General features: G+C 35.0%; 1 protein-coding gene across 4 annotated transcripts in view; it reads left to right on the top strand.

Moving 5' to 3' along the window:
* LOC127880801 (trafficking protein particle complex subunit 13-like) overlaps positions 1-15382 on the top strand; it is a 122059-nt gene that overhangs the window by 80040 nt on the left and 26637 nt on the right. For all 4 annotated transcript variants that reach the window (XR_008049745.1, XR_008049744.1, XM_052428237.1 and 1 more), the window contains exons 2-3: positions 12398-12566; positions 13400-13484. Coding sequence is in view for 2 of the 4 variants with exons in the window: in XM_052428237.1 (XP_052284197.1) it covers positions 12398-12566; positions 13400-13484 (254 nt within the window). In the remaining 2 variants the exon portion in view is untranslated. The remainder of the gene's footprint in view (positions 1-12397; positions 12567-13399; positions 13485-15382) is intronic.

Here is a 15382-nt window from a genome sequence, read left to right as displayed (position 1 = left end):
GCATGCTTGTGTACCTCATGGAGCTGAACATTTTGAGTGGTGAAAAGTCAAGGTCATTCTTCAAGGTCAAAGGTCAAATATATGGGGGGACATAGTGTTTCACAAACACATCTTGTTTTGCTGCTACTTTTTAGTGGATTGTTACCCACATAATTATGTGTAAGTTTCCTGCTGTACTCTCCAATCTTAAAACATAACAGTGTTTTCTTGGCGAAAATCAATGCTTTGCCTCCTTAAAGGTAAAAAATAATAACAAAACCAGTGTTATGAACTGAAAACATGTATTCCTGTAAATCAAGATGATTTTTATGCCCCCTTTCGAAGAAAAGGGGATATATAGTTTTCGCACTGTCCGTCAGTCTGTCAGTCAGTCTGTCAGTCTGTCACACTTTTCGTGTCCGCTCTCTAATTCAAATAGTTTTCATTTGATCTTTACAAAACTTGGTCAGAAGATGTATCTAGACAATATCTAGGTCAAGTTCGAATATGGGTCATGCCGGGTCAAAAAATAGGTCACGGGGTCGAAAAAACAAATCCAAGGGAAGTAATAAGCTTTAAATGGACATAATTATCTGACCTGCCAAATTATATATTTTTGTTAAATAAATCAAAGCGGCGCAGTAGGCGGCATTGTGTTTGTCACAAACACTTCGTGGTAAAAGGTCAAGGTCAAGGTCATCCTTCAAGGTCTAAGGTCAAAAATACAAATCCAAGGGAAGTAATAAGCTTTAAAGGGAGATTATTATTCAATATTGAACATAGCAACTTGATATTTGGCCTGCATGTGTATCTCATGGAGCTGCACATTTTGAGTGGTGAATCTACAGTCACGGTAGTGGCTTTTAATCATTTGCTACTAAAAATAGAGATTTCTTAAGAGACAATTATTTTCAAGGGAAGTAATTTATATAATTATAAATCTCAGATTATATATTTCCTTACCAAAAATTTAAGTTCTTTTCACAGTAACTGTACAGATTTTTTATTTTGATTATTTATAACTCAAATGATTGATTTGTCAATTTTTTTTTTTAATGATATAATTATCATTTCTTTCCTGTACTAATTTGTCAATTGTAGGGTTTATTACATACCTGTGGACTTATGTCCATAGATGCATGATGAACTCTGGCTATGATCTCTTTGATAAACTACAGGCCTTGGTTGTCAGTGATGACAATCCCCCGGTTGGATTGGACAAAATCCAAGGGAAGTAATAAACTTTAAAGGGAGATGATTTCTATACCTGCCAAAAGATAAATATAAATTTTATTTCAAAGCGGCGCAGTAGGGGGCATTGTGTTTCTGACGAACACATCTCTTGTTTAGTAAGTAAAGCATTGAACATCACAGTAATTTAATATACTGAAACCTTTGCACTGATGCAAATCGCCATCCCATTGAACCGTTGTCATGGTGATAAGTGTGTTTTAGCATTTTGTTTTATTTTCTACCTGTTTCATTGTATAGCTATGTAGACATTGGCTTTTTCTGCTGCATAACCTTAAACTTTCAAACTATTGTTTATGAATCATAGAACCCGACAATTTTTGCCTATCATAAAGTGCGTGATTTATACGGAGAAAATCAAACGATATTTATAGCTTAATTATGTGCCTATTTGAGGCAGAAGACCGTCAACATTTGCCTAACATTTCTTGTCCATCATTTGCCTCAGTGTATTCATTGCTGATAAGGTTAGTTATAGATTTCTGTTGTGAAATTGATGCAAAACAAATGAAAATGATCATAATTGCTTCATCGAGGGATTCTGTATGCATAAGTAGGGGGAATCCTTACACCGCACAGCAACAGACTTTATGTTCCTTATCTTTGACAGTTGTATAAATGATTAAAACCAAAGAGTGAAACAAAATTACTCTGGTTAAAAACAGAACACATATTTGTCCAGTTATATGAAATTGTAAGTCATTTATAAAAATGTGTTTCTATGAAATTCTGGTTTTGAACTTTTATCTACCATTTAGCTCTCAAACAATTAAGTTATTGTATTTAAAATGATTTTCTGACTATAATATCTAAAAATCTAGTGTAATTCCACTTTTGTATTTAATGGGACATTAAACGGTGGATTGTACAAAATAGTTTGGTGAGACTTTTTAACAGAACAGTTGTCAATTATGCATTTAATCATAGTTAAACAGGTCATGATGTTATGTATATATTTGGTTCTAAATCACTGAATTTTGAAAGAGTTCTGGCGCCTTGAAAAAGTTTTTAACTCAAATTCAAAGAAAAGGTTTCCAGACATGGATGTCTGTACCTTTTCAAATAATTTTGGGTGTACATTAATGTAAATATAAAGCAAAAAAAATAAATTAAAATTGGAAAAGTTTTATTTGGGTTACACAACTCTTAATGTTGGTTGAGTTAGCGCAGACCTTTTAAACAAAAAGAGGTTTAAAATAGGTATCAGCCTTAAAGTCCACAGAAATAAACAAACACCAGGGGGGGGGGGAGCATATGGCTCCGTTGAATGCTAGTAATGTCACAATATGGGGTATATATTGTATGTGTCACAATATGGGATATATATTGTATGTGTCACAAAATGGGAAATATATTGTTTGTGTCACAATATGGGGTATATATTGTATGTGTCACAATATGAGGTATATATTGTATGTGTCACAATAGGGGGTCTATATTGTATGTGTCACAATAGGGGGTCTATATTGTATGTGTCACAATAGGGGGTATATATTGTATGTGTCACAATATGGGGTCTATATTGTATGTGTCACAATATGGGGTATATATTGTGTGTCACAATATGGGGTATATATTGTATGTGTCACAATATGGGGTATATATTGTATGTGTCACAATATGGGGTCTATATTGTATGTGTCACAATATGGGGTATATATTGTATGTGTCACAATATGGGGTATATATTGTATGTGTCACAATATGGGGTCTATATTGTATGTGTCACATTATGGGGTATATATTGTATGTGTCACAATATGGGGTATATATTGTATGTGTCACAATATGGGGTATATATAGATACAGGGCTTAACACAGCCACAATTCCACAACGCAATTCCACATTGTTTGATGTCATAGGACCAATCCACATATGAGCTTTTATTTGCTTACAATGTGATATTAAAACTACAATAAACACTAATTAATTGCAGACTTACCACATTGTTTTCTATCATAATCAGATGTGAACGTCTTGGTAACCAGTTATCAGTCTTAATAGCAAGGGCAATTAGTTACAGTCTTGACGATTGGAATGGTAGAACATTAGCATTTTAACACATTAGAAAGATTGGAAAAGAAATACAACAGTAATAATATTAGTATCATTGTGTTCTTTTATTCCTTCTCATAGACTATCATTGTGTACCCTTTCTCTTTTGTACTTTCTTTGATTTAGAAAATCTGTCGATAAATTAAATGTTTTTAAAAAAATATTTGAGTTTAATTTTGTTTACCTGAGTAATTCTTATGTAAACTGTAAACTCACTTATTACATTATATATTAGCTACATAATGCATGCACATTCAAAGGTGTACAATTATTTTTTCGGTTGGAAAATGTTGAATTGATGCATGTGCAAAAAGTGTTGTCCCTCATAAGCCTTTGCAGTCCACACAGGCTATAAATCGGGGACAGCACTTTCCACTTTTTTGGAATTTTTCATTGAAAAGTGGTATCTCCATAATGAAAATCAAGTCTAGATTGAAAGTTACGTCACTTATTAACCCCCAGTTCACACATAGAAGCCGCTTCTACTACGATCAAAGCGGCCGAAAACGTGGCCAATTGTAACAAATCGCAGGAGAAACGTAGTGGAGACTTCATAAGCACAGTATGCTTGCGGTAGAGTCATCATGATCGCAGAGCTCTAAGCTCTCGTCATGCTTATTTTGAACATGCTAAAAACAAACGTAGCGGGATCGTGGCAAACAATATTCGGTGTATATATATATATATAAGTTGGGGCATTGTAGTACGGTCGAAATGAAGACCATAATTTGCCAAATTGCTTGATTTAGACTCTGATCGGTCTCGATCTACCCTGATCCAAACTTTTTTCATATCGTGGCTTGATCGGGATGATCGTTTTTAAGTCGCAGCAGCTCTGTGAGAACAGGGGGTAACTTTTAAAGACTGCCTAAAGTGGGACAACACTTTACACACATGCTTGAAGCCCTGTTTTTTCTGAGTGCAGGTCACTTATTAGATGATTAATAAAAAGTTCATCATTATTTATAGTAAAAGCTATATTATTGTCCCCTACCAGTGAAACCAGAGGGGACTTATAGCTTGCGCTCCGTGTGTCAGTCTGTCAGTCTGTCCGTCACACTTTTCTGGATCCTGCGATAACTTAAAAAGTTCTTCGTATTTTTCCATGAAACTTGAAACATGGACAGATTGCAATATGAAGATTATTCACGTCAATTCATTTTGTTCCTACGTCAAAAATTGTGGTTGCTATGGCAACAAATGTAAAAAAAAAAAAAAATACATTTTTTACTGACAATGGTGGAGTTTCACCGGTAGGGGACCATACTGCTTGGCAATCTCTTGTTTAATAATAGTATAATTATTCATACTGGTATGACATGCTTAGTGATAATTTTGTCAAGGTTTCATGATTGAACGATTTTAACTCTTTCCTCCTCAGAAGAAAAGTAAAAATGGCTGTATGCAACCAGCATAAAACCAGAACAGCATTAGAGAGTGTTTGTTGCTCATCTAAATCGTATGGTTGGAAATGAAGGGTTTAAAACTTTAACCTAGTAAGAAAGGTCTTAAATTAAATTTGATAATCTATGGGACTACAAACAAGTTTAAGTGCATAGCTTAGTTGTTGTCTCAAAATCAGTGCACTGGTACAAACTCTTAGTACCCTGTTGTTTAACCCTTTGCATGCTGGGAAATTTGTCGTCTGCTAAAATGTCTTCTGCTGAATTTCTAAAATTAGCATTTTCTTTTATTTTTTCAAAGAATACTATCAGAATAGCAAACAGTTTGGATCCTGATGAGACGCCACGTTCTGTGGCGTCTCATCCGGATCCAAACTGTTTGCAAAAGCCTTCAAAATTGGGTTCAAGCACTGAAAGAGCTAAGCACCAAGGACATCATTTGTTTTCAAGGTTTGATTATAAACAGCATCACCCAGTTTATGTGTCTCCTGAAAGACGCACTGATGTTAATTATCGCACTGATGTTAATTATCGAAATAAACACAGGAGTTCTCTAATGGCATTAGAGATTCTGTATTCATTTGTGAAAATACATTAGCTTAGGCAGTTTTCCTAGTCTTTGAAATGTCAGTGGGTATTGATTGGCAATGATGGCCTCTTAAATGGAGGAAACTGTTCTTAAAGCATGCAGTGAAAGCAGGGCATGGAGTCTGCATAAACCCCTGAATCTTATTAACCCATTTATGCCTGGTGGACTCTCCCATCCTTCTATAATTGGATCAATTTATTTCCAAAATTAGGGATGTCTAGTATATTTATTTCTATATTTAGAATATTTCTTAAAGAAATTCCTTTAAGCAAACAGCGCAGACCCTGATGATACGCCGCATCATGCGGTGTCTCATCTGGGTCTACGCTGTTTGCCAAGGCCTTTTTTCTAGACGCTAGGCATAAATGGGTTTATGCACAAAATCTCATGAACACTTTACCACTTAGATACGTAATTTGACGCATTTGTAGTCCCTCAGAAACTTAAATTTAGTTTTAAGTCCTTTCTTACTAGATTCAAGTTTTAAAGTTTTCATTTTCAAACCATAGATACTGATGAGCAGCTAGCAGCATAAAACCTGAACAGACTGTGAGCGACTCTGGTTTTATGCTGTTTGCACATCGCCATTTTCACTTTGTCTCTGCGTGGGAAAGGCTTATTCTCATATATACACTGAGGAGTCTATGTAAGTTTCATTCAGAGTTCTATACTTTGAGATGCATCTTGCTGTCAATTTGATTCTTTAAGAGACATCAAGAGTCCCTTTAAATCTTAAAGTTACGTAAGAAATAATAGTTCTTTAATAATGATGCAAATCAAGTCCCTTTAAAGCTTTAGGATACAAATAAAGTCCCTTTAAAGCTTTAAGATACAACTGAAGTCCCATTGAACTTTAAGATACAACTGAAGTCCCTTTATAGCTATAAGATACAAATGTAGTCCCTTTAAAAGCTTAAAGCTTTAACTATATATAGAGTCCCTTTAAAGCTTTGGGATACAAATAAAGTTCCTTTAAAGCTTTAGGATACAACTGGAGTCCCTTTTAAGCTTTAAGATACAACTTAAGTCCCTTTAAAGCTTTAAGATACAACTAAAGTCCCTTAAAAGCTTAAAGATACAACTGGAGTCCCTTTAAAGCTTTGGGATACAACTGGAGTCCCTTTAAAGATTTAAGATACAACTGAAGTTCCTTTAAAGCTTTAAGATACAACTGAAGTGCCTTTAAAGCTTTAAGATACATATATTGTCCCTTTGAAGCTTAAAGCTATAACAAGAGTCGCTTTAAATCTTAAAGCTACAACTTGAGTCCCTTTAAAGCTTAACGATACAACTTGAGTGCCTTTAAAGCTTTAAGATACAACTGGAGTCCCTTAAAAGCTTTAGGATACAACTGGATTCCCTTTAAAGATTTAAGATACAACTGAAGTTCCTTTAAAGCTTTAAGATACAACTGAAGTCCCTTTAAAGCTTTAAGATACATATGTTGTCCCTTTAAAGCTTAAAGCTTTAACTAGAGTCACTTTACATCTTAAAGCTACAACTGGAGTCCCTTTAAAGCTTTAAGATACAACTTGAATACCTTTAAAGCTTTAAGATACAACTGTAGTCCCTTTAAATCTTTAAGATACAACTGGAGTCCCTTTAAAGCTTAAAGCTACAACTGGAGTCCCTTTAAAGGTTTAAGAAACAACTGTAGTCCCTTTAAAGCTTTAAGCTACAACTGGAGTCCCTTTAAAGCTTTAAGCAACAACTGGAGTCCCTTTAAAGCTTTAAACTACAACTGGAGTCCCTTGAAAGCTTTAAGCTACAACTGTAGTCCCTTGAAAGCTTAAAGATACAACTGGAGTCCCTTTTAAGCTTTAAGATACAACTTAAGTCCCTTTAAAGCTTTAAAATACAACTTAAGTCCCTTTAAAGCTTTAAGATACAACTGTAGTCTTTTAAAGTTTTAAGATACAACTGTAGTCCCTTTAAAGCTTAAAGATACAATTGAAGTCCCTTTAAAGCTTCAAGATACATCTGTTGTCCCTTTAAAGCTTAAAGCTATAATTAGAGTCGCTTTAAATCTTAAAGCTAAAACTGGAGTTCCTTTAAAGCTTTAAGATACAACTTGAGTGCCTTTTAAGCTTTAAGATACAACTGTAGTCCCTTTAAATCTTTAAGATACAACTGGAGTCCCTTTCAAGCTTTAAGCTACAACTGGAGTCCCTTTAAAGGTTTAAAAAACAACTGGAGTCCCTTTAAAGCTTTCAGCTACAACTGGAGTCTCTTGTAAGCTTTAAGCTACAACTGGAGTCCCTTTAAAGCTGTAAGCTACAACTGGAGTCCCTTGAAAGCTTTAAGCTACAACTGTAGTCCCTTAAAAGCTTAAAGATACAACTGGAGTCCCTTTTAAGCTTTAAGATACAACTAAAGACCCTTTAAAGCTTTAAGATGCAACTGTAGTCCCTTTAAAGCTTTAAGCTACAACTGGAGTCCCTGTAAAGCTTTAAGATACAACTGGAGTTCCTTTAAAGCTTTAAAATACAACTGGAGTCCCTTTTAAGCTTTAAGATACAACTGTAGTCCCTTTAAAGCTTTAAGCTACAACTGTAGTCCCTTTAAAGCTTTAAGATACAACTGTAGTCCCTTTAAAGCTTTAAGCTACAACTGGAGTCCCTTTAAAGCTTTAAGCTACAACTGTAGTCCCTTTAAAGCTTTAGGATACTACTGTAGTCCCTTTAAAGCTTTAGGATACGACTGCAGTCCCTTTAAAGCTTTAAGATATGGCTGGATTTCCTTTAAAGCTGTAAGCTACAACTGTAGTCCCTTTAAAGCTTTAAGCTACAACTGGAGTCTCTTAAAGGGGCCTGTTCACGTTTTGGAATATTGACAACAACAAAAAATTGTTGTAGTAATGATATTTGTGAGGAAACAGTTGTACTTAATATATACCATGATCAAAAATATCGATTATATGCATCTTTTGACGATTTAAAAACCTGAAAATAATAAAGCGTTGCAACGCAAAACGATTGAATAATTGGAGAGTTCTGTTGTTGTCGTTATATTTTGTAATACTATGAGGATTGCTTATATAAAGTATAAAATATATATCTCATTGTATGAGCAGGGATGGACGAGTGGTGTAAGCGATAGATTTTTACTCCAGCGGTCAGTGGTTTTACTGGAGCTTTTTAGATCCAATGCTTACATCAATATAAAGAATTTAATGACAAACTTCAATACATGCCAAAATCTGTGAAAAAGCCCCTTAAAAGCTTTAAGATAAAAATGAAGTGCCTTTTAAACCTTCAAGATACAACAGAAGAGCATTTAAACATTGAAGATACAACTGGTGGGACACCTAGAATGTACATCTGGGGTTCCATTGTGTTACACCATCGCTGCACCAGTCCATAGTTTTCCTGGTGGACTTCCCTAAACCTTAGCAGATCAATGTTTGCACCAAGACATTCCTGTGGTGGCAATGATTTAGGCTTCATTCCATCAATATACTTGCCTATATTCCTGTCTAGATCACCAAATATTACATGTCATATATATTACATAGCATTCTTCAGATTAGATGCTGTTGGTTTCCCATAAATATTGCTAGACGCTGTAGATTATGCTTATTCTGGATAATAACAATGGTATAAATGCTCTTTAAACGCATCCCATAGGAAAAGTGGGTTTTTTAGTGTGTTTTTTATGCCCCCGGATCAAATGATCAGGGGTATATTGTTTTTGGCCTGTCTGCCTGTCTGTCATTGTATGTGTCTGTCTGTCTGTCATTGTATGTGTCCCAAAACTTTAACCTTGGTCTGCAATATTGATGATAGCAACTTGATATTTGGCATGCATGTGTATCTCATCGAGCTGCACATTTTGAGTGGTGAAAGGTCAAGGTCATCCTTCAAGGTCAAAGGTAAAATAGAATTTTAAAAATCAAAGCGGTGCATTAGGAGGCATTGTATTTCTGACAAACACATCTCTTGTTCACTGATAAATCTTTAAATTCATTATTTATTCAGAAATACTGGGTAATTACTTTAAAACAAGTCTTGAATGTTGCTGATGCCTTTTACTGTTCACTTCCTTTTAGTCCAGTAGTTGACTAATCTAAGTATCAGATTATAAACTTCAGAAAAAAAATTATTTGGTAAGGCAGAAAGTGTTCCTTGTTTCATTGAAACAAATAACATTTTCAACAAAAAATTGATAACAGTTTTAATATTAAAGTCTTGAAAAAGATCAAAAAAGGTAAGCACAAGGAGTTAGGTATAAGTAAAGTAACTCTTAATATATGAGCTGCATTGTAGGAAAAATGGGCTTAATGAACGTGTCTGAAATGTCCTCCCAGATTTGCCTGTAAACTGGTTTTTTTTTTTTTTTAAAGAATTCTTCCCTTAGCAAAAATGCAGTTTATTTGGTAAGCTTTGTCCCTGAGGCTGCACAAGCTTATCTGAGATGACACTTTACAGTCAAGCTTTAAGCCCTTTTACCAGAATTTCTAGACTGATTGGAAAATTTGATAAAAATGACTGTATTGGTCAAACTTCAGAGCTGATGTTTACAAACATTTTCTGTTATTTGAAAAATTGTGATCAAGTAAAGTTATTAATTTTCTATAGTTGAAATATATACTGGGACATAAATCAATTGCATAATTGAAACCAAAATAATGTACACAGTATATTAAATAAATTATTTGTCAACCATTTACGAAGACATCTCTTTATTGTAAACCACACGTCATTACCAGCTTCCATGAACCACATTGGGTGCAATAATATCTAATTGATATTGCACCAAACTGCCATAAACTGATCCCTGTTAATGAATGAACAAGGTTTAACTTCTTTGGAAACGATTAAATGCCCAATAAAGTAACCATAAAGAGAATGTAGTTATATTGCAAGTAGGCCCATATGTGCACTAGAATAGAGCCTTTCCTGTCTTTCCTTCTGAAAGGATTAATACATCAATCCAGAGCCTCAGGACCTTCAGATTTATTGCCTTGTTCTAGGAAAACTGGGCTTAATGCATGTGTGTAAATGGTTGCAGCAGATAAGCCTGTGCAGTTTGCACTGGCTAATCAGGTGTAACGTGTTTCCCCTTTTATTAACCAGGTTTTCCAAAGGAAAAAACTGGTTATTAGATCGGCGAATGTCGGCGGGCAGGCGGAACAAGCTTGTCCGGGCCATAACTTTGTCGTTCATTGTGAGATTTTAAAATCATTTGGCACATTTGTTCACCATCATTAGATGGTGTGTCGCGCCAAAGAATTACGTTGATATTATTCCCCAAGGTAAAGGTCACACTTTAAGTTCAAGTGTCAAAAATGGCCATAAATGAGCTTGTCCGGGCCATTACTATGTTATTCATTGTGAGATTTTAAAATCATTTGGCACATTTGTTCACCATCATTGGACGGTGTGTCGCACAAAAGAATTACGTCAATATCTATAAGGTCAAGGTCGCCACGACTAAAAATAGATTTATTTTGAAACAAAGGGGGTTAATTTTAAATAATCAGTTCAGTTTGACTTGTCTCCCTTTATCAGACTTTTTTTTAATTTAAAACCTGGTTTTGTTACAATTTTGGTCCCTTGTTTAATTTTTGTTATAAGGAAGCCTCTGCTAAATGAATATCCAGTTGAAGTGGAGAATGGTGATCCTGTTTAGCCTGTGTGGACTGCACAGGCTAATCTAGTGTGATACTTTACGCACACATGTTAAACCCAGTTTTCACAGAGGGTGGCTCATTTAAGAAAATATGGGTATACCAGTATAATTTGGCCCTTCTTGCTAATATTTTGCCAACACATTATGCATTAAAGAATTACAGATCCTTATGCTTTTCAACATGATAACTTGAGTTTGTATCAGTTTAGAAATATGAGTCGTGCTTTATAAAAAGGGGGTTAAATGCATGTGTTTAAAGTGTCATCCCAATTTAGCCTGTGAATTCTGCACATGCTAATCAAGATCGACTCTTTTCGCTTTTATGATATTTTTTGTTGAAAGAAAGTCTCTTCATATAGCAAAATAAATAGTTTAGATGGAAGGTGTTGTCCCTGATTAGCCTGTGCAAACTGCACAGGCTAATCTTGGACAACACTTTGCGCACATGCCACGTTATCACAGAGCAATTTCCTATCGCCAAACTATTTCATTGTTTAAATATCACATGTATTTGAGACCTTTGTGTCAAATGCGTTGATTGGTAGACATGCATGTGGTGTTCAAATGCAAAAATTTGATATAATTACAGATTAATTTGAATATAATTTAGTTTTGTGGAAGCATGTTATAAGAATATGCTTATTGTTATTGTTTCAGGACCATTTGTAATATATATATATCTTGTACTATTTTGTAAAGCAAACTTAAAAACCTTATTAATTGTCAGTATAGGACATGTAAATTGATTATTTAAATAATTGACATATTTCTCTGTCATTTATATGCAAGATTTTGATTCAAGACCAATTCCGCCAATGGAGTGCCTTTAAAACCAATGTACTATCTATCAGACCATGCCATGCCATTTCCATTTTATCTGTTTTAGTTTTGCATAATAACCTGAGAAAAGCCTAGAAAATTTCCCCGATAATAGTATTAAATATGCCCCAAAGGATATAAGAGTTGTCTGACATCCTGTAACATATCGAATATTCATCATTTATTTCCATTCATGTCTCTGATTTGTTGAACTGACAAATTAAATCCTTATTAATGATTAATTAATTCTGTGTTAAAAAAAAAGAGATACAAATGTCAGTGATATATTTATTGTTACGTAACCAAGGTAACTGAAGTGGTCTCGTGGAAGATAAATATAAAATGGGAACATGTTATGGGTGTATACCAATATAAGACTGTCCAAAAAAACACTAACTTTATTTACTAATTCCCGCTCAAAACCAAAGTTAAATGGCTATTTGCAACCAGCACAAAACCAGAACAGCCTGCAAATAACTCAAGTAACTCGCAGTCTGTTAAGGTTTTATGCTGTTTGCTACTCATCAGTACCTTATGTTTGGAAATGAAAAACTTAAATCCAGTAAGTAAGGTCTTACATTTAATTTGATTTTCTACGGCGACTCACACACATGTCAAAATGCATATCTGAGAGGTTAAGGGTCAACGCCCCATTTTCCTACGTTTCAGTGATGCGTTTGACCAAACCCACGCTGATGCCGTTCCACCCGATACTTAGTGACGCGCGGGACTTGGCTCATACGCTGACTGCGGAACAGATGAGCTCCGACATCTCTAAGCCAAAAGATCTTGACTACTTTGGAGTGAGCGATTTATTGACTCTGCCGCAGAATTTTGGGTGAGGCACTGGTTCTTTATCGTCTTTTCTGTCTAGATTGGTCGCGGAAAAAAATGATGGCCATGGAAAGTCACTGATTTTACTATTTTAAAATGTTTTGTCGCCCATGTGCAATATTTACTCAATATTGTTAACTTAAAATACTAGCCCTATTTGCGTTCTCGAACTAGCATATTTCTTGGACTGATAAAATGTATTTACAAAGCATTGGTTACACAATAATTAAAGATTGAAAATCTAAACACTTAAGTTCTTTAATTATAAAAAATTCCTTGTACAATCTTAACTGGATAAAGTCTTGGACTCTTATTTTAGTAGTTTAGTCTTTAATGTAAGGGAGACAAATCTTAAGGTCAATATTGTTGGGTTAACAGGTGTTAGCCAATATTTAAGAACTTCATTTTTTAAAACCTTCTATATGGCCTTTAAAATTAAAACACTTTGTGTTATGGGAACACCGGAGTGTGTTGAAGGACAGGTTTGCAGGATATATTTGTCCTCAGCGTATCTTAATTCAGAATAAATTGATTTTCAAATGACTTGATGAAAGTGATTTTAATCAGGAGATGGGGTGTCCCTGTTGGCCTCTATATCCAGAGTCAAGGTCAAATCCAATTAAGGTAATCAGTCCTTAACACTTCCATGTCCAGCTTGGATGAATGTAATCCATGTAAATAGATGAAGTCTTGCGTGCCAATACATGGTCTCGATGTTGAATAATTGCAACATGATCCGCGGATTCCACAAACTGGAATATTACAGAACTGAAGTGTATAACAATATTACATTTGCTACAGCCATGTACACATTTTTGGTTGTCGGTTCATTTGCAGGAACATTTTCCTGGGCGAGACCTTCGCCAGTTACATCAGCGTCCACAACGAGAGTACCCAGACGTGCACAGACATTCTTTTGAAGGTTGGTTTGCAGCAGAGTAACACTTCATATGAGCCTGGCTCTGGGAAAACGGGGCTTACTGCATGTGCTTAAAATGTCGTCCCAGTTATGCCCTTGCAGTCCACACAGGCTAATAAGGGACGACATTATCCGCTTTAATGTTTTGTTTTTTTGTAAAGAAAATCTCTTCTTACAAAAAATCCATTTTAGGTGGAATGTGTCATTCCTGATAAGCCCATGGGGACTGTACAGGCTAATAAGGGATGACACTTTTTGATTTAATGGAATTGTTTGTTTAAAGACAGTCTCTTCTTAGCGAAAAATCCAGGTTAGGTGGAAAGTGTCATTCCAGAACAGTGTGGCCATACCACATGGTCCGTGACGTCATTTTGGCTAGCATGCCAAGTAGAAAAATGTAAACATTGCCTCCCCTAAGAAACTTCAAATCCACGTAAGTATCTTATTATTTACTCTATTTTGATGAAATAAAGCGCAGGCTATGGGAAAAGTTGAGCACTATTCCCGGTTATATAAATATTTGAAACCAGCTGAGTAGTTTGGTCTATCATTCGAGGCAAATTCCTAGTTTTTACGTTACAATTCACGCAAGCACGACAAGCACATTTTAAATCTTCGAAAATATCCATTTTATATTCATTTTTGCAGTGTACTAATATATGCGGACGTGAATAATTCCATAAAAAATGTGCTTTGTCCAAAAACAGTATCTTAAAACACCATCTAATGACATTTCTAATGTACACCAACTATTGGCAAACACGACAAGCAACGAAATTCAAGGCAAGCACGACAAGTCGATATTCGGCTAAAACGACCAGTTGTTATAAACTATGTTTCTGAAGCGATGTTATTGTCGACTTAATAAACAAAAATATAATTAGAATTTCAAAACATTTTCTTGATCCGGCACATAAAACACAACAAATACAATAGCTTCGATGCTGTCTTGCACAAGTGCTATAAAAAATGTGAAACTTTCACAAATAACAAGCATCGGAATCTGATAGAAAGACTAGAGCTATATGTCTGACAAAAAGTTCCAACTTAATCTGGCGACTGTCTGACACACCATTCTGGAGTCTGGTTTCAATTTAATCTTTTGATTTCGATGAACAGTCCACAATAACTCCACTATCGTTAAGACGAACTGATCTATATGAAACGGCACATTTGACGCAACATATCAACACATTTTTTTTATCGTTGTATACTTTAGTGAAAGATGATGATGTATATTTGCACTTGTATTTTTGGTAGGATTATATTAGTAACATTTGGTTAGTAGCATATTTATGTACGTTTTGATAAAACAATACTCAATTCACACATATAGATTCATAACAAGTGATATATCGATCGGAGTTGCAGTTAACTTGCTTTTCAATTGATCCTACTGTTGGTTAAGTCCATGTTCTTTCCAACTGTTAAGGCCATTGTCAGGATTAAACTGTAATGTTGTAAACGTTGATTTTAATTGCTTTAACAGGTAGATTTAGTAATGCCCGTTGTCTTGTTATTATATATGGTTTAGTGGAAGAAATATTTGAAACGGTAACACACATGACACATACATTACATGTATATGATTATAATACTCTAATTGTGACAGCATGGTGAATACAGAATAAAAAATGCATATGTATTTGATTTAAAATATTTTATGTTTTCAGATACAAAGCATGTCGGCAGAAGCGCGATATATATGTGATATATGCGCCAGAGGATATAAGCACAGACGCAATTTGGTATATCATGAAAGATCACACGTTGGGGGCTGCATTTCCATCTAGACGACAATAACAGAGACACAGGTCATTGTCATATAGCGCTCTCGAGCGATAGAGTGTGAGATATGTGAGCACAAGACAAGTACTCGGGTGCATATGCGAGAACATCTG

The sequence above is a fragment of the Dreissena polymorpha genome, chromosome 5, assembly GCF_020536995.1.
Source record: "Dreissena polymorpha isolate Duluth1 chromosome 5, UMN_Dpol_1.0, whole genome shotgun sequence".
NCBI lineage: Eukaryota > Metazoa > Mollusca > Bivalvia > Myida > Dreissenidae > Dreissena > Dreissena polymorpha.
Note: the sequence above shows the minus strand (reverse complement) of the source record. Positions and strands in the feature narration are given on the sequence as shown.